Source organism: Podarcis tiliguerta, assembly GCF_965153285.1.
Source record: "Podarcis tiliguerta genome assembly, chromosome: 5".
Classification (NCBI taxonomy): domain Eukaryota; kingdom Metazoa; phylum Chordata; class Lepidosauria; order Squamata; family Lacertidae; genus Podarcis; species Podarcis tiliguerta.
Genome location: NC_139538.1, coordinates 68,887,365 through 68,914,624, shown reverse-complemented (window position 1 = coordinate 68,914,624; position 27,260 = coordinate 68,887,365). Strand labels below are relative to the sequence as shown.

General features: G+C 42.7%; 2 protein-coding genes and 1 long non-coding RNA gene across 15 annotated transcripts in view; 2 read left to right on the top strand and 1 right to left on the bottom strand.

The window, feature by feature from the left end:
• The first annotated feature begins 1,405 nt into the window (after window positions 1-1,405).
• Window positions 1,406-19,194, top strand: MACROH2A2 (macroH2A.2 histone). 10 transcript variants are annotated; one of them, XM_083441446.1, is made up of 10 exons: window positions 3,630-3,659; window positions 4,992-5,079; window positions 6,741-6,965; window positions 7,739-7,845; window positions 10,030-10,227; window positions 11,144-11,254; window positions 13,316-13,415; window positions 14,171-14,260; window positions 14,970-15,144; window positions 16,144-16,577. In XM_083441446.1, the coding sequence occupies exons 3-10, from the start codon at window positions 6,794-6,796 to the stop codon at window positions 16,307-16,309; spliced, it is 1,119 nt and encodes a 372-aa protein (XP_083297572.1). In that variant the 5' UTR covers window positions 3,630-3,659; window positions 4,992-5,079; window positions 6,741-6,793; the 3' UTR covers window positions 16,310-16,577. The 10 variants fall into 10 exon arrangements, with proteins under 10 accessions (XP_083297566.1, XP_083297564.1, XP_083297571.1 ...); XM_083441440.1 differs by lacking the exons at window positions 3,630-3,659; window positions 4,992-5,079 and adding an exon at window positions 1,406-1,976 and having other exon boundaries at window positions 16,144-19,194; XM_083441438.1 differs by lacking the exons at window positions 3,630-3,659; window positions 4,992-5,079 and adding an exon at window positions 1,996-2,380 and having other exon boundaries at window positions 16,144-19,194.
• Window positions 18,201-26,382, bottom strand: AIFM2 (AIF family member 2). 4 transcript variants are annotated; one of them, XM_083441430.1, is made up of 9 exons: window positions 26,145-26,382; window positions 25,218-25,426; window positions 22,979-23,094; window positions 22,770-22,889; window positions 22,176-22,268; window positions 21,055-21,163; window positions 19,689-19,841; window positions 18,942-19,142; window positions 18,201-18,605 (listed from the first exon to the last, which is right to left on the bottom strand). In XM_083441430.1, the coding sequence occupies exons 2-9, from the start codon at window positions 25,390-25,392 to the stop codon at window positions 18,451-18,453; spliced, it is 1,122 nt and encodes a 373-aa protein (XP_083297556.1). In that variant the 5' UTR covers window positions 25,393-25,426; window positions 26,145-26,382; the 3' UTR covers window positions 18,201-18,450. The 4 variants fall into 4 exon arrangements, with proteins under 4 accessions (XP_083297556.1, XP_083297558.1, XP_083297557.1 ...); XM_083441432.1 differs by lacking the exon at window positions 26,145-26,382 and adding an exon at window positions 25,568-25,684; XM_083441431.1 differs by lacking the exon at window positions 26,145-26,382 and adding an exon at window positions 25,539-25,675.
• LOC310678122 overlaps window positions 25,735-27,260 on the top strand; it is an 85,388-nt gene continuing 83,862 nt past the window's right edge. The window contains exon 1 of the long non-coding RNA XR_014511631.1: window positions 25,735-25,825. This is a non-coding gene — a long non-coding RNA (uncharacterized lncRNA). The remainder of the gene's footprint in view (window positions 25,826-27,260) is intronic.

Here is a 27,260-nt window from a genome sequence, read left to right as displayed (position 1 = left end):
TCTTTTTAAAATGGCAAATGTTTACAATTTATTATTTCATGCAGCCGATTTAAAAATAAAGCGTGCATTCTCTTACAAAACCTTATCTGTATATTAATTGTGTGTGTCTGCTATTAAGTGGTGGGTTGTTTTACCTTTTTTTACCGTGCTTCAGTTTTCACTGAAAACTTTGAAACTGCTTAGCAGTTTCTACTCAACCTTTATATTTATAAACAAAGACCATACAGTATTTCCAATAATCGCTCCTCACAATGAAAGTGATATATTTTAAACCACTGGGAGTAATAAAAAGGTTAAAATGCTATACAGTCATACCTTGGGTTACAGACACTTCAGGTTGCGTTTTTTTGGGTTACGGACCCGCCGAAACCCGGAAGTACCGAAACGAGTTACTTCCTGGTTTCGCACATGCGCAGAAGTGCTAAATCGCACTTTGCGCATCTGCAGACGTGCCGAATCACAACCCGTGTGATTCATGCACAAGTGCAGAAATCATTGCCAGACACCAAAAGATATAGGTAGGTAGCCGTGTTGGTCTGCCGTAATTGAAACAAAAAAATTCCTTCCAGTAGCACCTTAGAGACCAACTAAGTTTTGTTATCGGTATGAGCTTTCGTGTGCATGCACACTTCTTCAGATAGATATAATTCTTCAACAGATATAATTGTCTTGTGATCAAGATTCCTGCTGTATCTCACTATTAGGACTTTTTTTATTTAGGACTTATAAAATTATGACAAAAAGTAGTTGCATTTGTGAAAGGAAATAAGATTTAAAAGGATTTTGATGTATTAGTGATGAAATGTTATTTCAATCTTATTAGTTATGCATTTAGTACTGTTATGTTATTCATATTTACTTATTTTTTTCTCCCACCTTTCTCCCAGTAGAGGACCCAAGACAGATCACAGCTAAATACAGCTAAAACATGCACAATCCGTATAATTATTAAAAAACAAATAAGTAACCCTATTAAAAACAGCCCTGAAAGACTTCTAAACCATTTAAAAGCACAAGTAGATCACACGCCTTCAGAAGGCCCTGCTGCAACAGCCAGTTAGTGGCCAAAGGTTTCCGGATCAAGTTTTTGCCTGTCCACAAAAGGAAAGAGCCAACCTAGCTCTCTGTGGCAATGAGTTCCACAATTTGAGAGCAGTCACTGAAAAGGTCCACTTAACATGCCTGTGAAGCTTGCAAGACATGGGAGTAAGGCCTTACAATAATATCTCAAAGTCTGAGTAGAGTCCTATAGGGAGATGAACCCAATTCTCCAGATACTTTTTTATGTAGTTGAAGCATTTTATAAACATTTTACTGGAAGCCTCAGGAAACAAAGCAGGACTTACTTCCACATAATTTGTTGCTGGGGCAAACTGCATATTTTACCAGAGGCATGGTCCTTCCCTTTCTTTGCACACAATAAACTCACATTAATTTATTACAGGAAGCAATCTGCCTGAAATGTTTAAGAACAGATGATGCCACCTCAACAGTTTTAAAAAAACGCAACTCCAAACAAGTTGCTGTTCGACCCTTACTGCGCTAAACAGTGGTAATGAAAAGTGGGGAAATGATGTGCCACCCTTTCAGTGTATAATTATGGGCGAAAAGCCTACGCTGCGGTGGCAGCTTTGAACACACAAGCCTCGTACTTTTTGTGCGGCATCGAAGATGAAGAGGGGCATCTAGGAACACAAGATTCCTAACTGATGCTTCCTTGGATCTCAAGCGCGCTCTGCAACATCCTCGCCAAACAGCGATCTGAAGCAGCTTGCGAAAGAGTACAGCGGTGTTGTAACACCGGGTCCAAAGAAGCACCACTGCACAGTATTTTCCCAAAGAGCCCCGCCCCTTTCTGTTTGGGCAGGTGTTCCTTGGCAGAGAGCTTTCTTTTAGGTTAAAGTCACCGCTGCGAAGCAAGAATTGGAAGAAATCGCGAAGCATTCGGGAGCGGGAGGCGCTGGGAACCTTCAGAGGTAGGAAGAGGGTTAGTGGGTTATTTCGAGAGGGTGTCCCGATGGCTCCAAAACTGACCCACAGCCGATCCAAACGAAGAGCAAGGCTAAAAAGCACCACTGCTGCTACAGCTGCCAGCATCGCTGCTCCCTTTCGGCGACCCGGCCCCCTTGGCGGCTCTTCCCTGAGGCACCAGGAGAGCGCCGTCGACGCCAGGGCTGGCGGCGGGGGCGCTCGGAGGACCGCGCTGCCGTGGCTCCTCCTAGAGGTGGTATGTGGAGAAGGACCCCCCTTCCCCTCCCTACCACCGGCCTCCAGAGCTGCCGCCATTGAAACCATACAATAAAAGCGACGGAAGGGAAAGGAGGAAGCGCGACGCGGGCATTGCGGCGGCGCCGGAGCGGAGGCGGCAGCAGGCGGGCAGGTGACCGGGAAGGCTCGGGGCGGGGGGGGGGGAAGGAAGCTCGGTTAATGCACCCCCGGAGGACAAGCCGTTGGGGCCCGCAGGGGAGGGTGGGGAAGGAGGAGGCCTGTCGCCGTCACTGGCCGCCCCCGCCCCTCACCCAAAGCGCCGCCGCGGGAAGGGAAGCGGCCCCCGAAAGCAGCCGCAGCCTCCTGCCCCCCCCCCCATTCCCACGCATGAAGGCGATGCGGGGAGAGGCGCGCCATCCCCGGTAGGGAGCAACGCGAGGGGACGAGAGAAAAGGCGGCAGAGCGAGCCGTTGAAGCAGGAAAAAAAAGCGGGAGTGGCGGCACCTCAGCGCGCGAGATGAGAATTTCTTCCCGCTGAGGCTGCGGCGCTTTTCCCGCTCCCGTTTTGTCCTCCTCAGAGGTCAAGAAAATGCCGCCGAGTGGCGTGAAGGGGGGGAGGCGCCGCCGCCCTTTGCGCCGTTTCTCTCTAAACCCCCCCCCCCCCCCATTTCTCTCGGGGGTCGCGATTCCCTCTCTCCCTCCCCACCGCACGGCTGTCCCAAGGGGGAGTGAGGTGAGGAGAGGTCACTTCCCCGGCGCTTCCCTTTCCGGGGCGCCCTTTCAACGAGAGACGGTTAACGGCATCTCAACCACTGCCCCCCCCCCCCCCGCTCATCTCGGGCCACAAGCAGAACTAGGAGAGAGGCGGGAATTTGACGAGAGAGCCCGGAGGCAGAGGCCTCCCCCACCCGCCCCGCCAGAGGCTAGGAGGACGGGAATTGCGCGGGAAAGGGAACGGCGTTGGTTTCCCAGAGTTCCCCGCGCCTGACCGGCGGCTCGCGCATAAGCGCACGCTCTCCATCCTGCCTCTTTAAACGCTGGCCCCCTCACGCCCACCCACACACCCCCTTTAAGAAAAAACTGCCAGCCCGCGTCTTTCAACCGTCCGACCTATGAGCGCGTGCCCTAAAGAACGTTAGGCGGGGCGGGTCCCTCAGTGCGCGCGCGCCCCGCCCCCGACTCCGTATTATCAACATCTTCCTCCACGTTCTCGCTCGCTACGTAAATAAGTTTTAATGCTTTGGCGGTTTGGAATTTGAAAGAAACAGAAAGGTTCCTGCTTGAATTTAAAGGCCAGCCCCTTTAAAGAGTGGGGCGTTCTTATATGAGGACGAGCAATGTCACACCTCCCTCTTCTGAGAGGGAATGTTATGGATGGAGGAAACGGCCGCGGAGCATGCGCAGTGCGTTTCTTTTTATGAAGCGCTGTGTGTGAGTTGCGAGGTCTTGAGGTTTCTTGTTTTGTTTTTCCAAATGGTTGTCTACTTCTTTTTACATTTTCTCTTATTCTCCCACGCAGGCCCTCAATCGATCACTACTGCCATAATAAAAAAAGAACACATATCATGGTTATATCAGCCACTTTGAAACCCCGCCTGTTGACAGGGATGTAAATGTTTTAGATAAATAATAGCTATATACAGTATTCTGCATCATGCCAGAAGATTTAATGGAAATAATGAAGTTGCCACATAATTTGAGCAATCTGATCTCCCTATCATTTAGGCCCAGTTTCCACTGAATTGGGACGCGGGTGGTGCTGTGGGTTAAACCACAGAGCCTAGTGCTTGCCGTTCAGAAGGTTGGCGGTTCAAATCCCCGCAACGGGGTGAGCTCCTGTTGCTCAGTCCCAGCTCCTGCCAACCTAGCAGTTTGAAAGCAGGTCAAAGTGCAAGTAGATAAATAGGTTACCTTCCGACGGGAAGGTAAACGGCGTTTCCATGTGCTGCCCTGGTTCGCCAGAAGCGGCTTAGTCATGCTGGCCACATGACCCAGAAGCTGTACGCCGGCTCCCTCGGCCAGTAAAGCGAGATCAGCGCCGCAACCCCAGAGTTGGCAACAACTGAACCTAATGGTCAGGGGTCACTTTACCTTTACCTCACCCACTGAATTGGTAGTCTGGTGATTCCCTTCTCCCTATCATCTAGTCTAGTGTATATACTTTTCTGTATGGGGAACATTAAATCATGGATATCTCCCCCTGCGAGCAGAAGTGCTGCAACCACTTATAATGCTCTATTTCTTAACTTTTCATTCTTGTTTTTTTTATTTGTATTTGTGGTTTTACATATTTAGGTAATATTTGTGTGTTTTTCCAGTGCACTGCTTAGAAATATTTTGTATATTAAGCAGTATAGAAATGGTCTTAAATGCATTTTTTTTTTAAGAAAAGAAAAATCAGAAGTGCCCTTTATGTGCTTAGGAAACAAGTGAGAAGGAGAAGCGGTATCAGCATGTCTGCTGGCCTTGCCCACAACCTGTACACCTTCGGTTGAAGGTTTGGTTTGCTATATATTTGGGAGCCCTAAGCTTCCAAACCTTATACTGAATGTATGAAGGTGATGGATGAGAAGTCAGTAGGCAAACTTAAGGTGGGACCAGTGGGCTCCACGCCCTCCTCTCCCCTGATTCCCTGAATGCATGGAGAGCATTTCTGAACAGGGCTCACATCACCTAGATAACACTAGAATTAGGTCGCCCTATCTCAGAAATACAAGTAGACATGCAGCTTTCTACACAAATGCAAAATATTGTGTATACTAACATCAGGAATCTATCCACAGACAACACTTCTACCTTCTGGGGTTTTCACTTTTCCTATGTTTCTGTATCTTAAAGAACTACAAGTCTGACAGGAATTGCATTAAACAGGTGTAGTTTGCTTTATTGTTTTATCCTCATTCTGAGAATGCTGCAGCTGTTTGAACTTCAGCATATAATTTGGTACGGGCAGATCCTATTTTGTGCACATTTGATGCACATAGGACCGTGCACACACTTGCCAGGTTTGGTGCCAGAAGAGGGCAGAATGAGCTTACACGCAGTCCACTGACTGCGCACAATGACCTGGGATGTAACCCCCGCATAAATGGGTTGCCTTCATTGAAGGCAGAGAGCCTCTGCCAGGGGAAAAGGTTGCCATCCTATTTCCCTTCACATAGGCACACAAAAGCTACACAGCACAAACAAATAACAGTATAATGATGCATTTAACTAAGCCTAAGTACATGTAACTGAAATAATTGCAGTTACTTGCCCTTTTTATCACTGCTCCATTTTCCTCCCCTTTGTTGTCTCCTGTGTGCCTCCTTCACTTTGTAAAATGCCAAGCACACAATGGGCATTATGTACAGAATCGGGTATGGGGCTGTGGCCTAGTTTCTGAGCAAATACAGGCTATTTTACCAGATGCGTGTAAGCCAGGTACATCTCCATAGTTAGATCACAACCCTGAGATCCATTTATCTTTATGCTAGGACAAGTTTCATCTGTGTATGAGGCTTCCAGGTTAAAAGCCACAGTTCAGGTCAAATAAAAAATGGAAATTACTTATATATTACTTATTACCTATAAGATATATATGCCTTTGTGGCCATATGGAATCAAAATATAGTGTATTCCGATGCAATGGAGGATACAGCTTCCGTATTTTTCATAGTTGTGTAGCAAAGACAATTTCAACAGGTACAATTATGCTCACTCCTTGACAAAGCTGTGCCTTTCAGAAATTTTCACTTTACGCAATTTTTAAAAGCATAGAAGCCTATTTTTAGTTTGCATTGGAACAGCCTAGGATAATATGAGAGGCTATTACATGAACAGGTTTGGTTGTAATAGGAGAAATTGAATCAGACAAATGGGACCTATATTCAGTGTTGCAGTGCGGAGTGCTCTTGCTCACTGTTCCAGTCAGTACCCTTCCTCCAGGATACTCTATTCCATTTCCCCATATGGTTCTCCAGATCCCCTGGGCAAATCAGTGTTTCGTGGTCACAGTCTTCACCCTGTTTTTGAGGTGTGTCTCACACAGGTTTTTTTCTCTCTCAATTTATTTTTGTACTGTACTTCTGCGACATGGGGTTCCTTCACACCTGTTCATAACATCATATGTGTGTGTGATGAGGTCTTGCTGCCTGAGCCCTGACACTCACATGAACATCAGACGAAGAAATTGGCTATGAAAACTTTGTTTCAGATGTATCATGGGTGTTGGCAGCTGTGCCATGTTAGTTGTTCACGTTGTGGACTAGTTGGTACAATATTGAAAGTATTGTTTCCATACTAATTACATTACTATAGGTCATTTATGTTTTGCAGTTTGTTAAGGGTTGCTGGGAATTCTAATTCTGTTGGGGGCAAACTACAGGGCCCAGAATTCTTTGCAGGGGAATGTGTTCTGAACATATAGCGTAGCCAGGTATAGTGTGTACACAGCCTTAAATCTTGCTCCCCAACATTAAGAAAAAATCCAACTCCTATTATATCACACCCAATATCAATCCTTGTTTCACCCTTTGTATGTTTTATATTAGGACAAGCAAATAAGAATAATCTGCCAGAAGACTGAAAAACACAGAGCGACAAAATGTCGGCCCGAGGTGGAAAGAAAAAAATGACCAAAATGTCTCGCTCCAGCAGAGCAGGCGTTATTTTTCCAGTGGGCAGAATGATGCGATACTTAAAGAAAGGAACATACAAATTCCGGATAGGAGTGGGAGCTCCTGTCTACATGGCAGCTGTCATAGAATATCTAGCAGGTAAGAACTTGTTTAAATTAAATTAATGAAGTGGCAAGGCCAAGTGCTTGCACAACACTTCTGGAAATGAGGCTGTATAATGGTAAAGAAATCATTTGCTCGTTTGATGTTGTTGAGTTCAAGCTTTTAACAGAGCAGTGGGAATAGTGGACATCCGATCATGCATGCTTTATCCCAAGTGGGAAAGCTTTTCTTTTTTTGTAAGAAGCTTTGGGCACTATATAATTGAAAAGCAGGATATAAATAGAAATCATCAAATAATAGTGCAATCCTAATCCCTTGATTATGGCTGGAGGGGTCAGGATGGCACACTGTTTGCCTCTTTGCCAGAGAAGTACTGCCAGTGGAGAGGGTTCCACTGTGCTAGAAGGCCCAGGTGAGCAGAAAGCTCGTGCCAGTTCTCCTGCTAGTGGGAGCAGGAAGAAAGCTCTGAAATGGTACCTTTAGGAGCAGGGTGCTAGCAGCCTGGAACTGGTATAGTGAAAAGAAAGATTGGAAGCCACCCCCCTGCACTGCAAGCTGGCAACGCTCAGAATGTGCTGCTCTGCTCCTCCCCCATTTAGTAAATTCAGTAAATCATTAAAAGCAAAGGTATTGGAATACACACATCCCAGGCTTTTTTTCCATTTCAAGGAAGGACCTAGAATTTTACAGATCTAGGAAATGAAACCATGAGGTGGTTCACAGATGGCCTAAATGTGTAAATTATTTATATAGTGAGTCCCAGGAACAGACGCATCTTGTTACTGACATGTATCCCAATGTATTTGTAGCAGAAATATTGGAATTGGCTGGTAATGCTGCAAGGGACAACAAAAAGGGAAGAATTGCTCCAAGACACATCCTTCTGGCAGTAGCTAATGATGAGGAGCTGAATCAGGTATGCTTTACAAACAATTTACAGAAGATAATTGCATTGGATAACTGTTAATTACTGTTGTAGTGCTGTAGTTCAACACTACTAGGAAAAAAAAAATGTTGAAAAACCAAGATCTCATGGTTTCTTACAGTTTTTTTTCTGAATTTGCCAAACAAGGTGTTGCATGGCTTGCAGTTATTCTTCATTAACATGTTTGCTGTTCTTTGTTTAAAAGTTTCAGGGAGGGGGAGGGAGAAAGTGAAAAAATAAACATTAAGCATGGAAGTGTTTGGAGTCAATTTAAAGCATTCTTATCAACCTGCTCTACATGGGGCAGCTCTACAGTCATGTGCTTCTGATTTGAATAGTACATTTTTATTAACTAGTATTCAGTAGTTAGACATGCTGCCCCAGCACAGAAATGTTTAAGAAAGGGTATACTAACAGCTATACATTTATAATGCCACAAAATGCAATCACCTAAACTTCAATCCCATACCTACTTACCTGGGAGTAAACTCCATTGAACTTGGTCCAAGTTTAACTGCTGGAGGTTTGTTCTGTTGCTTTCCAATTGTTCTGTTTCAACCATGACTGCCATGGTTTTACACCACTATGAAATCTATACAGAGCAGTGTGCAAATATTTCAATGAATCAGATTTATTTAGAGGCTGGGGGGCATTCCTCCCTCTTCTCTCCCCTCCTTTTTGCATGATTCATGTGAATGAAAGCAGCAGCTGAAGCTCAAGACAGTCACAAAGAGTAGCCTATCAGATTGAGATGTGCTACTTTATGCAGTGGTACCTCTGGATACGAACATACCTTTATAAGACCCAACCAAAACGTAACATAACAGTGAATAAACTTCTCCATATCTCCTCAATTGGCTGGATATACTATACTGCACTGAAATGTTTAAATATTTTATTGTTCTAGAATGTTTCTGCCACACTTGCCACGATGTCCTGCCACACCAGTGTGGTGTGCCACACCCTTTGGGAACCACTGTGGTAGATTGTTAAAAGGGATGGGAAAGTGTGAGAGAGAAAGTTAAGGAATGAGAGGAGTGGGAGGAGACAATGGGCATGGGCATTGCAGAAAGGATTGATGCTGGTTCCGTGTTTATGCATGTGTTCAGAGGCAGCCCACTCCTGAGTGTTAAATTTGTGGGAGGGCAAAAGTCTGCAGTAGTTCAGTGATGAGGGGCTCGTACTCTTCATATCTCAGAGGTGCCTTTATTCTCAGAACTCTGGCCCAACATTGAAAGTAGACTCCTGAGCTGCCCTAGTGAGGTCTTGGCATAATTTACATTGGGTGAAATTGGGGAGAATAGGAAGGGAAGCAGGGGTTGGTTTTCCCAGAATGGGGAAGGAACACGAGAGGTGGGATGAAATGGTACACTCTCTGGGTGAAGTTTGCAGCAATGGAGAGGGATACTTAACTATTATAGAGAGAAGTGCTAGTAGTTTAATCTCTGTGGGAACTAGGCCACCACACTGCAAACTGGGGGCAAGGAGGCTACAATTGCTTAATGTTTTATTTTTCTAGAATTCTTACTATAAATTCATTCACTTAACTTGGGCTGGGTATTTACTGCTGTGCCTCTGTGTTCCTCGACTGTTAAAGTGGACCAGTGTTCTGTGGTTTAAATGCAATATAGTAGTGTTGTTTTTACTTGCTGGATAGCTTGTGGGTTGCCTCACTAGTTTTGTCCACTTAAGCCTTCTCCTTAGCTCCCAGTTTCTACTTTTGGCAGATTGAGTCTGAATTGTGTTGGCCGCAGCGTTATGTGGCCAGGCATGCTGCTGAGGTGCCAGACTCCACTCCAGAAATACTTGGACATGCACAAAAGAGTGGCTCAGTTCTCATCCATGAAATATTGGAGAATGTGATAACAGCATAAACGAGTATATTGTCACCAAAGCTCATGGGCCTTCAGTATCAGCAATCTGATCTATAAATTGTGTCTTCCTTTTTGTATTAAATGTAGGAAGTATAACTGAATTTATTATTTTTATTTTGCTTATTTGATCACATTTTTATTCTTTTAAGCATGAAAGCAGAGCTGCATATTTGGAGTTTTTCCATTTTGTACAGTGAATTGTTTGTAAAAACAACAAGCAAATCTATCAAAGTGAATGAGTACCCTCAAGAGAACTTGTATTCAGGTATGCCCTGTCTCTGTACACTGCTTCTTTCTGCAGTTGCTAAAAGGAGTGACCATTGCAAGTGGAGGTGTCCTGCCCAGGATTCATCCAGAGCTTCTTGCCAAAAAACGAGGCACCAAAAGCAAATCTGATACTATCCTTTCACCTTCTCCAGAGAAGAGAGGGAGGAAATATTTGGGGACCAAGAAGACTGGAAAGAAAACAAAGGCTGCAAAAGCCCGGGCACCCAAAAAGGTAAGCAAAACTTGGACCAAGCAGCTCTATTTGGAAAACAGGCTATGCTATCCCTCTTAGGACTGGTCTCATTATAATGCCTTTCTTTGTGGTCAGATTCATTTCAGAGTTATCTTCTTGTAAGATAACTGTAAGTTATTTTAAAGGAATAACTCAAGCTTTTCAAGAGTTTGGCTGCCATATAGGGTTGTAATGTATAAGGGGGGACCCTTACATATAATGCTATCCTTAACACTTAATAGTATAAAGAGGGAATAGACTTCACCATTTTTGGGGGGAAATAATTTGGAAATTAGTCTCATTGGATTATATCCAAAGGTTCCCTTCCTCCAAAGGAAGCTCCTTCCATCTAAGAAAGTGAACCTTTGGGTGACTTCAACAGAGTTTATTTCCAAGTAGTTACGTTTAGGACCACAGTCTTGGTGTTTTTGGTTTTTAACATAGATTTAAAGAGCTGGTTTGTTTTCTCCACTTCCAACATATGCCAGGCGATAAAAAAACTATAGATGAGTCACACATGGATATGTTAACAGTTCATGTTTTCAAAATCTATCAGAGCTGCAAATGGACACCTGACCTGACCAGGATAGCACAGATTAAAGTAAACCCAACTCTGCAAGGCAAAATATATTTATGTTTAATACTAGCATTGATCTTCACATTGTTCATTTGAGAGCCAAGTCACACCTTTACCTATAAGGTGTTAAGATCCTTACACAATGGCTCTTCTGTTTTGTTCTTACACAGTAAGATGCTTATGTGAACCAGCCCCTCATGTGGAAAACAAAAGTTACCACGTCAGAGGAAACTCTAGTTGTGAATATTTGGGGGGGGGGGGTTTCTCTGACAGTACATTTCCCCACCTACTCTGTTAGGTTTTCTTCTTCTTAATGTTTCTTTTCCCTGCCCCCAATAGAACAAACAGAAGGAGAATGAAAAAGAAGGAGCATCAAATTCAGCGGCTGATGATGGACCTGGTGATGGGTTCACTATACTCTCCTCCAAGAGTCTTCTTCCAGGACAGAAGGTACCAAGTTAGAGAACAGTACAATAAAATTATGTCCACACTATCCACACCAAAATTTGCTCAGTTGACTCTCGCTTTGCATATATTTTAGTCAGGGTTTCCTCAAGATCCAGGAAGTATTTTTATGAAGCAATCCCTTCTTTTAAGGAAAAAAAAAAAATCATGATGAAGTAGCCACTCTGCAGATCTTCACTCTAGGAACTACATGTTTAAGCTTTCTCCTGTTTAAAACAGGCCATGCCCCTGCTATTCAGTCATGATTCTTACTGAGGTCTCACCCCTCTCCTCATTCACAGCAACGAATATTCTCTCTCTCTCTCTCTCACACACACACTCTCTCTCTCTCTCTCTCTCTCTCTCTCTCTCACACACACACACAGACTCTGTGAGAAAGTGTTGCATGAAATAGGTATGGGTTATTTAAAAGGCACAAATTCCAGGGGTCTGGGACTGCATTAGTTTGCACTGCAATAATCTTAACATCTCTGAACACTGTGCTGCTACTTCATGCACTGTGCTGCAATACCTCTCCCCATATAAACCAACCCGGATTCTGTGATCGCTATCTGGGGCCCTGCTTCATGTGCCTCAAGAGGTCCAGAGGGTGGCAACACAAGAATAGGCCTTTTCTGCAGTGGCTCCCCGTTTGTGAAATGCTCTCCCCAGCAAGGTTCGCTCACTGCATGCCCTCATTAAATATCCTTATGTGCCAGGTGAAAATGTTCCTCTTTGACCAGGATGATTAATATTCTGTGGGCTTTTAAATGTGATTGTGGGAATGGGGCGGGGGGGGTATTGTTTTGTTTTGCTTTTGTTCTCACTATTTGTTCTTTCTCTGTGATGTGAACCACCCTGAGAACTTCCAATGAAGGGCAGTATATAAATTTAATGATAGTAATAATAGGAAGATGCAGCTTTAGTAAAACTGAAATCCAAAAATGTTAGGTATTTCTTGTGCAAACTGAAAACAATGAACCTATTAGAGGGGAAGTTATGTGCCCTTAGTCCAGTTTATTTCAGGTGAATCTCTGTAACTATAGATACATATACATATAGTAAACACAGAAATCAAGTGCCCTGATCAGCTGGGGGCGGGAAAGCAGGGTTCTTTCCATAGGTGAATGAGTAATTACTTGCATAATTCCTCCCTGCATCCAGATGCTTGCGCTGCAGTCAGAAAACCGGCAGTTATTCTAACCATTTGTTGGTTAGGGGACTGGATTTTGTACCCTCTCTCCCATTACCTCCTTCCCCTGTATGGGTGATCAGCGTTATCACCAGTTATCTGATGCAGGCTATGCACACAGAAGCCCAATTACTGCTGTGCACATGTGCAGCTGGATTTGGGCCAGGTTAATGCATTACTTGATTATAAAGATAGGCATTTAAAAGATAGCAGGGGTTTCTAATGAAAAGAGCTTGTGGTCATCCTGTATTTAAAGGCTCTGTTTGAAGTCTGAAAAGTGAGCTGCTCGTAGCCCTAGTTTGAAAGTGAGAGCCTTGCAATTTGATAGCAGCTTGGTAGCAATAAGAAAATGAAGTACAATCTGCTTTCTGTTTTAGTAGTTTAGTATTCAGACAATTTCACAGCATCAGTAAATAAATGCAAAGTGCATAGCAGCACGCACACACACACGGGATGTGAACAGGCTAAGACTACATAGGAAATATATTAAAGTTATGGTTAGCAGCTCACTGAAAACATAAACTTGGTTTGCAGCATAAAGACAATTTCTTTGCTGGGAATGTTAGGAAAGGACCTGAAAATAGAACTTGTCAGTATCCTGATGCCTTTATATGAATCTATGATATGGTCACTTTTTGAATCTTATGTTTGGTTCTGTTTTCCTCATCTCTAAAAAGTATCTCTGGATACAATCTGCTGGGGTCATAGAATAGGAGACGGATTTTGATTTTATGCAATCCGATTGCAGGTTTCCTGAAGACAGCTATTTGGCATGTTTGAAACAAGATTCTGTACTTTATAGTCCTTTAGTCCAATCCAGCCAGCTTCTTTATATTCTTGTGAATTCTTTCTCCTGTTTCATTGGCATCTTGTAGCTCTCTCTGACGCAGAGTGACATCAGCCATATCGGTTCTATGAAAGTAGAAGGCATTGTGCACCCGACTACTAGTGAAATAGACCTCAAAGAAGAAGTAGGTAAGTCTCTAAGACTCTTTTTTTTAAAGGAGATGGGGATATTTGAACCTTTGAATTGTAATTGTAACCCTTTTCCAGGGGGACTGTTGAAGTTTAACCTTAACATCAGAACTCAAAACTAATACAACTTCCATCAGCCCCAGCCAGTGTGGCTAAGCTGACTGGCACTCAAAGCAGTTGTAGTTCAAACCTCTGGAGGTCTCCAGGTTGCTGAAGTCTGAGTTATGTGTAACAAAAGCCCTTACAGTATTTGTACAGCAGTTTCTATCTTTGTGGCAATTGTTTTATTTTTAACAGTGATATCATTCAAATGTCTTGTTTCAAGATTTCAGATGCCTATATATCTCATAACACAATAAGTTGGTGCAATACTATGTTTGCTTTTTAATTACACCATCCTAAAGTTGGCTGCATTTGCTATGTACTTAGGTTTCTGCTAGTGTTTTAAGAGTTTTGTTTGTTAATTCTCTTTTAGACACCTCATAAAATGAATTATCTTGGTGTCTTAGAAATAGAAAAAATAAAAACCATAGTGCTATAAAACTATAATAAACTTGAGACAGCCAGCACAATATTTATCTACATTTTAAATGGAAAGTTGAGGCACTGGGAGGAGGGGAAATCATTTTATTAAATGAATCTTTGACCGTAGGGCTATAGGCTCAAAACTGATAGCTGACTTCAGATCCTATATTTTTATGTGAAAACTCCACTAGTATTTTAATAGAAACGTGTCTTGCTTTTTTGCCCCCCAGGTAAGGCACTGGAAAAGTCTGGAGGTAAAGAGTTCTTAGAAACCATAAAGGAACTCCGTAAAACACAAGGACCTCTGGAAGTCACAGAAGGTAACCTCTTTTGTTTATTGCTTTTTGTTTATTGCAGATTTTTTTTTATTAATCATTTAGTATTTTAGTATTTTTTTATTAATCATTTAGTATTTTCAAATATTCAAGAAATATTTTTTCTTGCTGTTGTTTGTCTTTGGGATAGCTTTTCAAAAAAATGCATGAGTTATTTCAATCTCTGTGGGATTCCATCCCACAGGTAGCTTGTATTGCAACAGAATAAAGACTACCTTATATTTTTATAAGGAATGTTATTTTGGTTTGGAAGTATGAATGAATAGCAGGCTTAACAGTTTCAGTTGCCACACTCACTGCAGCAAGTGTGGAGCTATCCTCTGCGGAGTGCAAGAGATGTTAAGCCTTAAATCTAATTCTGAAGCTGCAGAGCTTAGTGGTTGCAGAGTGATTTTTGTACCCTCCAGAGTCAGGAGGGGGGCTGTGGGTTACACCACATGGCAACCCTCCCCTCACTGCGTGGAGGATGGCAAAGGCACCTTCAAGCAGTGGTATGCAAGCAAGCTTCCCCCCATCCCGCTGGTTCTTCCTGAGGAAAAGCCAGACAGAGGGATGGGGGCTGGCAACAACAATTTTTGGCTTCTGTAGCCAAAAATTATTGGTTTCCGTAGCCAAAAATTATAGACCTGATTAAACTGACAGGGTGTTTTTAACGCCTAACATATTTGCTTTTTTTCTCCCTTTTTTTCCTCAGCTGCTCTCAGCCAGTCTACTGGTCTAGCAGCAAAGTTTGTCATTCACTGTCACATCCCACAGTGGGGTTCAGACAAATGTGAAGAGCAACTGGAGGAGACTGTAAAGAACTGTTTAACTGCTGCTGAAGATAAGAAGCTGAAATCTGTGGCTTTCCCACCTTTCCCCAGTGGCAGGTATGTGGTTTTCTCTGTAAAGCCCCGCCACTTAGTTATGAATGTTTCAACATCTTGTCAAATTTGTCACAAAACAAATTTGTAAGTGTGACATGAAGGCTTGCCGTATATTTTTTTCCCTGCCAGAGGTCCTGCACCTTTAAAGACTGCATAATGTTCAACTTTTTCAAGTCATTGCATCTCTGTGTCAAGGAAAGCATCACTTTCTGAACTTGTAGTATTTCATGCAACTACTAAAGAGCTTTGCTAGAAAGGAGTTGGCTGCCCTAATGATTTCTGTGACTGGCTTTATATTTCAATAGCTGTGGCCTTTTTCAGTGCTGTCCAAGGATTTAGGTATGCTAGGTGAAATGTTAAGATACTTCTCTCCAACAGTGTCTCCTCTGCCCAGTAGCCATTCATCACTTACATTGTGTGGTATACTATCTTTTTGAATTTCGTTATGACTGCCATTGTGCTTTGAGAAGCACTATCAGCCAGCTTCTCTTCCCATAATTCCCTTCCCTTTATTTCCATGACCAAGTAAGCTCTACTATCTGTATCTTGAAACTACTGTTGTTGATTCAGCCACATCTTGATCTTGATCCACTGCACTCTTTCCAAGCTTCATGTCCCTATGAGCCCTTGCCTGTTATTATTCCTCTTCTTCCCAAACAAAGATTATCTATCCTTTATAAATATGCTGATATTCCTGAGCAGCAGATACCCATTTTTCCATAAGTCTGTTAGGCTGGTGCATATGTACTTTTATGTTAGCTTGATCATAGTTACTATGGTCCAAATTTTCTCAATCCATTCAAATATAGTAGGAGATACGCTTTTTCTGATTTTTAGCTGCTATAATCTTAGCAGTTATAAGGTTGAACATTATTGATAATTTTCTGGAATAACATATTTTAGATAATGAGTTGAGCATTTATAAAATACATTTAGCTCATAATTTGGGCTAATGCTCTTATGTTCAAGCTTTAATGTTGATTTCTTTTCCCCTGTATATAGAAATTGCTTTCCAAAACAGACTGCAGCCCAGCTGACACTCAAAGCCATTTCTTCTCATTTTGATGACTCCAGCCCTTCTTCCTTGAAGAACATTTACTTCGTGCTTTTTGACAGTGAGAGCATTGGCATCTACGTGCAAGAGATGGCAAAGCTAGATGCAAAGTAGCAACAGAAGCCAAATGAAAATTTATTTTTCAACATGAATATGAGTAGGAATGAATTAGAAGTGGGTTTTATTTTTAAAATATTGTGAGGACGGAGTATGTGAGTAGCTTTGAAGTTTTGTGATGGGTGGAGGGCTTTTGTTAATGGGGGGGGGAGAAGGGGAATTTGTTTGGGAGAATTTGATCGGCAATTATACCATGCTTTAGGCACCCTCTACCATTTTGTATCACCCCTAAGAAATTACATTGCCAGCTCTCTTTACCTTTTAATGTCTCGAGTTATTTTAGTTTAGACCTTTTAAAGATTAATCTCATTTTAGAGTAGCAAGACAATTCAACACAGTGGGTGGGAAAATGAATTGTTTGCTCTTTCTTTCCCCACTGGTAGTTAGAAAACCTTGTTATGTCTACATTCCATGTTGGAGAAAGTAATTTCAAAGAAAACTTCACTTGGTGCTTTACTGTTTTACCCCAGAATGAACTGTAATTGCTGAGAATATTTCATCTTATTTGTTTTTATATAAAAAAATGTGGCATCATGCTTTTTAAAAACTTGAAACTCAAAACCTTTTCACTTAAGACTTATTCTCAAGGGAAAGTATCTTCAGTTTTATGACAGAGAAGTCTCTTGGAACAATGAGACCAGTTCCATCCTAGTCTGTCATTCAGCAGTGCCACTGGGAAAGATATGTGGAACGGACTATATTGTAGTTTTGCGCTACTAAAAGACACCACAGAATCTGACAAATGGAGGGGGGATGCAAATGTACTAAAAAAAAGCAACCATGCAGTCACAAATTGTAGTTGAATTTCCCCACACACAAAATACAGGTACAGTCATACCTCATGTTGCGTCTGCTTCATGTTGCATCTTTTCGGGTTATGTCCCACGGCAACCCGGAAGTGCCGAAATGGGTTACTTCCGGATTTTGCCGCATGCACAGATGCAGCGCTTTGAGTTGCGGGCATTTCACATTACAGACGGGCCTCCGGAACAGATCCCATCCGTAACATGAGGTACCACTGTACGTGTAAGTCTCCTAGATTTCAGCTGTTGAGCTTTAGGGGAGTACATAAAGTGCTCAACTTTAGTTGAATAGTGCCCAGTGTGTTATACAGTTTATTTTGAAGTCAATGTTAGTTCCATTCCTTCTCAAGAAGACAAAAATCAGCTTCACTAAACTGCCCACTTCTGCTCTCATCCATGAACAAAGGGAGTAATATGATGAGGCACCTTTATGTTTGTTCTTGAAATATCATCATCATCAACAACAACAACAAAGAGCTGTATTATGATGGGTGAAAGTTTTGAATACAGAAAAAAGTAGTGCATAATGGAATGTTATTTTACATTTACCTTTTATCTACTTTGAAATAGACGACCGTGTGTTGGTGGCAAGGAAAAATAGGTATGTTGCTGTCATTTTAGATTTTTTAATCAAAATGATTCTGCACACCCACCCAGGTTTGTTCATAAAGGTTTCAGTGTTCCATTCTTGACCCTTAGGTAGAAGGAAAACACACAACTTGTAAATACATTTTTAAAAACAAAAAACTTCACTTTTTGAGGTCATCATACTGTATTGTTTAAGAAACAAACAACGTTCAACACACACAAAATATGTAAAGTAGCAACAACTGCAGTGTTGAGGTCCTAGGAACTGATAAGTTCTAAAGCTTGAGCTATTCCACATCATAGCTTACACAGTTTTGGGAGCTGCATGGACCAACTGCCCTAAACCTTTTGGGCTTGGATCAGCTAGAAGTCAATATAAATATATTCTAGGGGAAATTGTTTGCCTGAAAGAGGTAGGTTTAAGCTTAATATACCAAAAAAAGATAAACTCAAGCAGACAAGACACACATAGTTCAATGAATACAGCACAAAACAGATTGTAGGTTGCTACTTCTTTTAATTCAAGAACTTTCAGAATCCATTATAGCTTATGAGCCAGATAGTAAAAATGATCCCAAGGTCCAATGTAAAATATAGCCTTGGATAAGATATACAAACCATATATGACAAAAGTTAAGCTTTTTAAAATTAGTAATAACTACCCAACCCTTCTTTAATTGAAAGGTTTATTCTTGTTTGGCACTGGTCCTGTTACACCCCCATCTTTTCTTGCAAGCCCCTTTCTATCTAGCATGGCATACACTGACCCATCTTTCTCCAGCTTTGTGAGATGAAAAGATCCCTGCTTTTAACTACTGTCACTAAGAGATGTCCCACGTAGTGGTCACTGATTTGGCCCACTCCATCACATCTTCCCAGTGAGATCAAGAATGTGAGTGATCCTGAAGGGGACACAAAGATTTATAAAGCTATATTATTTACTTTAAGTCAATTATTTAACCCACATTTCATGCAAAGTCCATTTTCCCCACTCATAACAGCTATCAAGGCCTTGTTCGCACATTTAATTAGCAACTATTATTTCTCCACCCGAACAATCCCAAGTAAAATGCTCAATAAAGTATGGAATGAACCAGCAGTACAAGAGATTGTAGGAAGTCCCCTAAAATAGCAGCTTCAAACTCTGGTGCAGTTATGGAAGCTCCTGTCATACCCCTTGTCATGCACATTTATCGAAGACGTGTAAGAGAGACATGAAGGCACAAAACAAAACTTACCTGGTGTATAGGTTTTCAGAGGCTTCTGTGTCAGGCTGTTGACAATGTTTGTCACTGCAACATCTGCATGGAGCCCAGCATGGTATGCCATTTTTGGCTCGTTCACATCAGCACAATCGCCAATAGCATAAATGTTATCATATCCTTTAACCTGAAGGTACTCATTCACTTGCAAAGCACCATTACTTGCCAGCTTGTCGCCTAATGATGGATGATGGAATTAAATCAGTATGTAGTTCCATGAACTATGTAATTCAGTTTAACCTGTCTTTCTTGGTCTTATGGAAACCATGAACTCTCCACAAGCCACAAAACAAGTCTTATCTAACGTTATCTTTATAATATAGATATATCAGAAGTGCCCATTTTAGTATATTTTCTTCCAAAGTCCCAGGTCTAAAAATGATTAAAATACATGCAGAATCTTATCTCTCAGTTCAACCCTATGCATGTCTACTCAGAAGCAAGACTTCAGTGGGACTTACTCCCAGCTATGTGTGCATAGGATGTGTGCCTTAATTATCTTCCCAAAACTAGCAGTGGAGGCAGATACTACGTGGTAGGGCCAGCTATATGAATAAAAGGTCACATTTTAAAAGGCATCAACATTAGCCAACAAATGAATACCGCTAGTCTGGCGCCTTCTGAAACTAAGTACAAAGTTACAATTCCAATTTATAATTGAGACATGAGGATTGGAAGAACTATGTTTCCTTAAACATGAAGTCAGGGTGGGAAATAACTTACTGAATGCACCGCTGTATGCTGCGGAATTGACTTTTATCCCAGTGCAGAGAATCACCATGTCGGTAACGATCTCTGTGCCTTTGTCTGTCTTCACTATCATGTTCTCTTTGAATTGGTTTAAAGTCAGCGATTGCAGGTTTTCAACTTTCTGACCTGTTGTAAGCAGCCAAAAAACAAAAACAAGGACACCATACGTCACTGAACCACTGCAACAATCGTGCTCCCATCCTCTTGTGCTTTAAGGTATTTATTCCTTGAAAGGATGTTGGTTGACTTTAAATTTTAGAACAAGGGTGGGGGAACTTTTTCAGACAGGGTGCTCAGGAAGGCTGGAATATGTTAAACTGGACACATGGCATGGCCTGCACAATCTCACAGGTCAGATAAAAGATCTGGAGAGCCTACATTCAGTCCCCAACCCTGTTTTATATTTACCATAACTTAAAAGTAACCAAGTGCCCAGTTCAAAACTTCCAATACGGTTTTGTTTTAAAAAGATGTGTTACTAACCCTCCTGGTTATAAAGAAAATATTGAAACCCTATTATATGAGCAACTTCTAATTATAAAAATTGAGTTGGAACTTGGTCACAGGGAGGACTTCACATCGTATACAGCTCCTGAGCAAAAACACATTTCAGTTAAAATAAATACACAATATCCTCACCAAGTAACCTGAAGTAAAAGAGGAACGAAGTACAGTGGTACCCTCAGGTTACATACGCCTCAGGTTACATACGCTTCAGGTTACAGACTCCGCTAACCCAGAAATAGTACCTCGGGTTAAGAACTTTGCTTCAGGATGAGAACAGAAATCGTGCTCCGGCGGCGGCAGGAGGCCCCATTAGCTAAAGTGGTGCTTCAGGTTAATAACAGTTTCAGGTTAAGAACGGACCTCCAGAACGAATTAAGTACTTAACCCGAGGTACCACTGTATAATCTTATGCTTGCCTACTCAGAAGCAACACTCTCTAAGTCCAATGGGAGTACAGTATTCCAACTTACATGAAAGTTGCCATAGTATGTAATCCCCATGAACCACTCTAAATAACTTTTTTGAACAACGTACAAAATACAAACACTGTATGTCCTAATTTGACATGTGCATGCATGTTAACCATTTATGCTACTAAAATACGAGCAGGGGCTCAATCCTCTTTGCCAATTGTTCCTGTGTATTATTTTAAAAGTAGCTACATAAATTACATGAGCATAGTTTCATTGAGATGCACAGTGTATGTATACCAAAGTACAAAAAGAAACTCTTCTGAAGCAACCCTAAATTGGTCTGGAAACGTTTAAGAGGAAAGATCATTTTCAGCTTTCCTAGGAGACAATTACATGCAATAAATGAGCTATGTACCTACTCAATAAGAGATGTACCCCCTCTTTTAAAAGGGACTCCTTCACCTCCTGCCGAACTCTGGGGAGCACTTCTGCATCTGCCAGTGCAACTTTTGAGTGAATAAGGGTGACCTGGGGACAAAACCACATTGTTGAATTTGTGAGTGTTAACAGCACAGACCCATGACCTGTCTGCAGTATCAATTTAACCAGGTTTTCGATTACTACAAAGGCAGCATTCTCACATTGTGGTAAATCGTAGTAAAGCATGGGTCCCCATGCATGAACCCCTTCATTCCTTTTTAGGGAGAAAGTAAAACACAGTTGGTGGCTTAGTGTTCCATCCAAATCAGGGATCATGGTTTGTTTCTCTCAAACCACAATCAGTAGACCTTAGCTTATCATGGTTTGCTTGGTGTGAAAGAAACCACAATTCCTGGTTCAGATACTACACTAAGTCAGGGAATATGGTTAAGTGGGTGCAACTGGTTTCATGCATGGTAAATAGTTTCCCTAGTATATCATGACACCTAAATGTGGCCATTGAGAGCCCATAAAATCATGCAGCTTTTCAAATTTTTGTCTGCTATGCTGGCAACTAAATCTAGATCGCTCCCCACCCCGCCTCCCACAAAAGTAAAGCTTTGGCTTACAGAAGACATAGCAAGCTAGAATCCACTACACAGCCAAAGAAAATGGAGTCCCTGGATTACAATTCAACTTAACAGCAGAACTGGGCAACAACTCATCCAAACTGCAATTTCTCTACTTAAAAAAAGACCAAAAAAGAGGAATTAGCCAAACCTGTAGCGTTGAGCATACATTTAAAGACAAAGCAATAGAAGAGGAAAAAACGCCAAGCACCCATTCACTTTTAAAAATAAAATAATTTCAACTGTAATCCTATGCATACTTAGCTGGAAGCAAGTCCCGATGAACACAGTGGAACTTGTTCCCAAGTAACCATGCACAGAACTGCAGTTATCTGTTGGGGGGCAGGGGTAAAGAAATGTAAAAAACTATAGAGATATTTAGAATCACACAAACATTTAAGAGTCCACACTTATGGCAACCCTTGTCTATTCTGGGGAAATTTCAATTACCAGAGGAATTGGTGAGCGGTAGTGTCACTTGTGGCTCCTACCTCTTTGTTGGGATACTTCGTCTTAACCTCCGCAGCCATTTCAACACCAGCAGAACCACCCCCCACAATTACTATGCGGGGAGATTTTTCAACCTTTCAAAACCAGGAGAAACGAGAGAGTTTAGATATTATGTTAACATCCCTTCATAATTTTAAACAGGATGGTGCCCGACATCTCCACCATCTGAAGGTGCATGCCTGGGGATCCTTGGGTCTTGCCTGTTTTCACATGCTAACAACGCATCCTATGGAATTCTATCTGCCATATTTTATCTGCACCATCAGAGCGAATTTCAGGAACTCAAAAGTTGTCTTGAAAGATACAACTTTTGAGCCTTCTGGCCGCCAAATGGAAACCAGACATTCCGTTTTGGCAACTGTAACCCTGATTTAAGGAGCCATTTGGTGCCTAGCTTATATGTCTGAGTTTCTGATTGAAAGGGAGTATTTGGACTTGCCCAACTGCCATCTTGCCAGAAGTCAGCCTTAAGTGGCACTTTAGTGAGCCAAGGTAGGTCCATGTACAGACCCTAGACATAGCCATACACAAGGTGAAAAGACCAATTTCCCACCAAAAGGAATTTGCAACATCACCTCTTGAACCATGTCCTCGTAGGTCTGAATAGCAGACTGCATGTCCATGGGTTTGTCAAATTTTCCTGGGAAAGGCCCATCACTCCCTGTGGCAAGGATCAGGTGGGAATAGCAGAGGTGCTAAAAAGAGATGTTAAAAGAGGGTCAGTCGGACCTTCTTGCAATTCATGTCTACAGGCTACCACAGATTTTAGCCTCAATGCACTCACTTCACCATCATTCAACAGGACATGCCGTTTCTCCAAGTCAATTCCAATTACCAGACCCTGCCGGAAACTGCCTCCAAAGGTCTTGGAGAAGGAGATGAAAGTTTTCTTGGCAAATCCTGCAAAATGATGTATAGAATTTTCAGGCCATTAATGGTACTTAAAGAGCAAGACTACAAAGAAGTTAAATATTTAATATGTGTATGGCCTAGTCTATGTGTGTGGCAGGTTGAGAAGGTAGAAGCCCAAAGTAATAGGAGTAGACCGCAGGGGGTGCATGCTATATTCAGAGTGTACCCCCCCCAAAAAAACCCTGCAAGTTAAAATAGCAACCTATAACAGAAACAAAAACACTTCAGTCCAACCCACCTGCAGGTCCACACCATGTGTTTAAACCACACCCAGCTGTATTCATGGAAAAGAGGAGACTGACAAGAGGTATGATAGCTATCTCCAAATATCTAAAGAGCTGTCACATGGAGGATGGAGCAAGCTTGTTTTCTCCTGCTGTGAGGGCAGGACCCAAACCAATGGATTCAAGTTACAAGAAAGAAGATTCTGACTAAACATCAGGAAGAATTTTCTGACAGTGCAAGCTGTTTGACAATGGAACGGATTTCCTCGGGAGGTTGTGGACTCGCCTTCCTTGGAGGTTTTTGTTGGGTGTGTTTTAAACGTAAGGCATGGATCTGCTCCAGTTTCTAGGTATAGTGAACTTTTTACAAAAGGCAACACAAAAAGATAAAACTTAATAAATTAGGGTCCTTTATACCACCACAGGCCTTAACCACCTCATTCTGCTGCATGTGTAGACTAGGCCTCAGTCATAATTCTGCCACACAAACATTAAGGTTCCCAAAACTTTGCCGTATGAATATACCTATATTTTTTCTGTCTGATTCTTCTACCAATGTATTCAGAGCAGTATACAGTGTAAAAAAAAGTGGCATAAATCACTGTACAACTACCAATTTCTAAAAGCAAAGAAAATACAACCAATCCTTCAGATCAACAACACAGAAATGGAACAGAAGAGAAAGGATCAGGGTATTGCTCAGGTGCCCTCAGGCTTCTCAAGTTGCTAAATCACAGAATTTCAACCTAGTATCCTGAACTGGTTTAATTTTGAAACATTTTCTTGTTATAGCAGGCCCATATAACTTGTTGTCTCCTCAAACCAATATTGTCACTGTGGGTGCACTAAACCTCATTATCACTCCCATCTGGGACTGCAAAAATGAAGGAATGTCAAGTACTTGGAGTGGGAGAATCACAGGGTGCTACCTGGAAACTTTTCGGCTTAGCAATTCACGCAGCAAATTTTGCCTAAAGATTTACAGGGCATTTAAAAGAAAAAAAGTAGTTTCCCAGCATATGGCCCTGAAAGGAAAGGACCCATCAAGTTGTTGGGGACAAGGGCAGGGAGAGAAACAAGTGTAGGGAAAAGAATGAGGCTACAGTTGCTGTTATGTGCAGGATTCAGCCTGGTTTTGCCACCTGGAAAGAGGTGTTTGATTATCAGGCTCAGTACTTAATTTCTGAACACAGATCCAAGAGCTCCCATCCTACCTACAAATATTCTCATAGCACACTGGAGCTGTTTGTGGGATGGGTTTTAATGGGTAGGAGATGATATATTAATTGCAATTTATCCCTCCAGGCACCCACGTGTGTGGGTTGAACAGAGTTTCAAAATCCCATCCTTGGCAGCAAAATGTATAAAGCATAAGCGTTAAGCTATAAAACTTTGCTGTGAGCAAGTCCAGCTTTGAAGGAAGCCGGCTCTCCCTTCCTTGCTCCACTTCACAATGAATCGGGCTACAACTTGGGAGCTAAGTTTAAAAATATGACTGACTTACTGATCATCTTGCATTGGTTCATAGCAGTGGCAACAATATAAAATATGTATGTAGAGGAAATAGGCATATTTACAGTGTAACCAGCTTCAGGCATCTGTCTGAGCTGGAGAAAGCAAAGGGCACATCTGCCCCCATGGCTGGTTGAAGGAAGAGGGGAACAGGAAGTCCTTCCTCTCCAGGAGAACAGAGGAAATGACATCGCACAGAGCCCTCTCTACCAATTGTGATTTCTAAGGCCTGAGTATCTGCCTATAAGCAACACAGCTCTATGGTATAAGCCCCCATCTATGCAATTGGTTTGACCGTTTATCTCCCTCATACAAACTGCCCATATCTTAGAGAAAGAAGCGCACAAAGTGCTGCACCCAGAAGGAGAAGCTCACCACTCTGTACGGCAGCCCGGAGAGCAGCGACATTGTGGTGGAAAGCGTCCCTCATGTCCACCAGAACGAAGGGGACTCCCCAACACTTGAGCTTGCGGGCAGCTTCAATCCCGCCGAAGCCGCCCCCGACTATCACCACCTGCACCGACTTGTCCACAGAGATTTGGCCGCCCATCGGAAAGAGAGCAAAAGGTCTTCAGCCAAGGAAGCTAAAGAAAATGAGAAAAGAGGAGGAAAAGTAATAATGCTGTGAAGTGTTCAGCTGAGGAACAGAGATCTACGTACTAATTGCACCGATTAGTTTGTACTAATTTTACTAACCCTAATTTTGCTAATTCTAATTAGATTACTTATTGGCACATGCTGTGCTGTAGATACTTCATAAAGCATGGGATCCAGAAACCATTAGAAAGTCTCAGGACCGCCTGATCCCTAATACACCGGTTCAGTCCCCGGGATCATCCGCAGGAGGCGCGTCGCCGGCTGTCCCCGGAGCTGCTGAGGCTCGTTAGATAACCAGCCGATTCCAACCGGGATTCAGCGAGCGCCTCTTATGCAAACTTTCAGCCGTTTGCTGAAAACGACTCACTTGCTGCCAAGCTCATAAGGTAGGCAACTAACGGAAATACTTGGTGACTTCTTCCTTAAAACTGTTATTATTATTATGGAAAGCTGCCTTGTTTTTGTTTGTTTGCTTTAATGAAATTGCGGCATGCTGCTAAAAAGCCGAGAAGCATATATCGGCTACTATCCTCCGTTGCTAACGGAGCAACGAAATGCCCCCTTCCAAAATGCTCGTAAACACTGCCTCGGTCCAAGTCAGGCCTCTCGCAAAACTGGACTCGCAGAAACAATCATTATCATTATTTTCAGTTATTTCCGCCCCACAAAGGGAAATCTCTGGAAGCTTCCGGCATTTCCACTTACCTGCAAAATGGAAAGTCTGCAAGGGAGCAGGAAAACGCTGCATCTTCCGCCCTATTTATTTCCAGGAGGCGGAGGGGGGTGGTAGCAAGAAAGTAGCGTGAATCACTGGCCCGCTTTGGATTGCTATCTGCTGGGCAATGACTAAGGAACCGGGCGTCACTCCACATATCCCGGAAGACGTTTAAGGAGAGCGCCGTGGTGCACGGCCGCCTTCCCTGCCTTCCCCATCTTTCTGCCCCCTAGCGAGGCGCCGGGACTGTCGGCGATCTTGTTTCATAACCGGTCCTGCTCTGCGTGCTTCCTCGGGGAGCCGCCTGAAGTCCATTGGGACTTACTCCCAAGGAAGCGCGCTTTAGGCTGAAGCGTCATGTTACACAGTACGGTCTCCCGGCATTATTTGCAGCAGCGGTAATTTCCAACGGGACTCGCTCCCAACTCTGCGCGCAAACATGTTCCCGCTGTTTTCGCTCCCGGGTTTATGAACGGCAGTCGTTTCGATGGCTTTTATTGGGAGCATCTCCTTCTGGAGTTAACTGCTAACCGCGCTGTATCTGTGAGCTTGCCATGTGGAAAGATAGACAGCATGAATTCTGTATTGGGGACAGCCGGTTATATGCATGCGAATATATTTGCTGCTGTTGGATAACCTATTCTGAGTTTGCAACTCAAGAGGTGGCCCAGAGTTATGTGGGGACAGCTTGTGTCCCCTGATCGCTAGGACATGTGCTTGGCTCTTAATATGGCGGCTTTTGAGACTTAATGGTGCAACCTTATGTTTGTTTGCTCTGAAGTATCCCCGGGATGGGGTGAGCTCCGGTTGCTCGGTCTGTGCTCCTGCCAACCTAGCAGTTCGAAAGCATGTCAAAGTGCAAGCAGATAAGTAGGTACTGCTCCGGCAGGAAGGTAAATGGCGTTTCCGTGCGCTGCTCTGGTTTGCCAGAAGCGGCTTAGTCATGCTGGCCACATGACCCGGAAGCTGTACGCCGGCTCCCTTGGCCAATAAAGCGAGATGAGCGCCACAACCCCAGAGTCATCCGCGATTGGACCTAATGGTCAGGAGTCCCTTTACCTTTAGGCCCCACTGTGTTCAGCTGGGGCTTTCTCTGAGGTAAAAGT

Coding starts and splice junctions, on each gene's coding strand:
- MACROH2A2 (XM_083441440.1), top strand. CDS start 6,794: ATGTCGGCCCGAGGTGGAAAGAAAAAAATGACCAAAATGTCTCGCTCC. Junction 10,228..11,143: donor AAGCCCGGGCACCCAAAAAG/GTAAGCAAAACT, acceptor TGCCCCCAATAG/AACAAACAGAAGGAGAATGA. Junction 11,255..13,315: donor GTCTTCTTCCAGGACAGAAG/GTACCAAGTTAG, acceptor GGCATCTTGTAG/CTCTCTCTGACGCAGAGTGA.
- AIFM2 (XM_083441430.1), bottom strand. CDS start 25,392: ATGGGCGGCCAAATCTCTGTGGACAAGTCGGTGCAGGTGGTGATAGTC. Junction 22,269..22,769: donor ACGAGGACATGGTTCAAGAG/GTGATGTTGCAA, acceptor TGGTTTTGAAAG/GTTGAAAAATCTCCCCGCAT. Junction 19,842..21,054: donor GGGGGTACATCTCTTATTGA/GTAGGTACATAG, acceptor TGCTTACAACAG/GTCAGAAAGTTGAAAACCTG.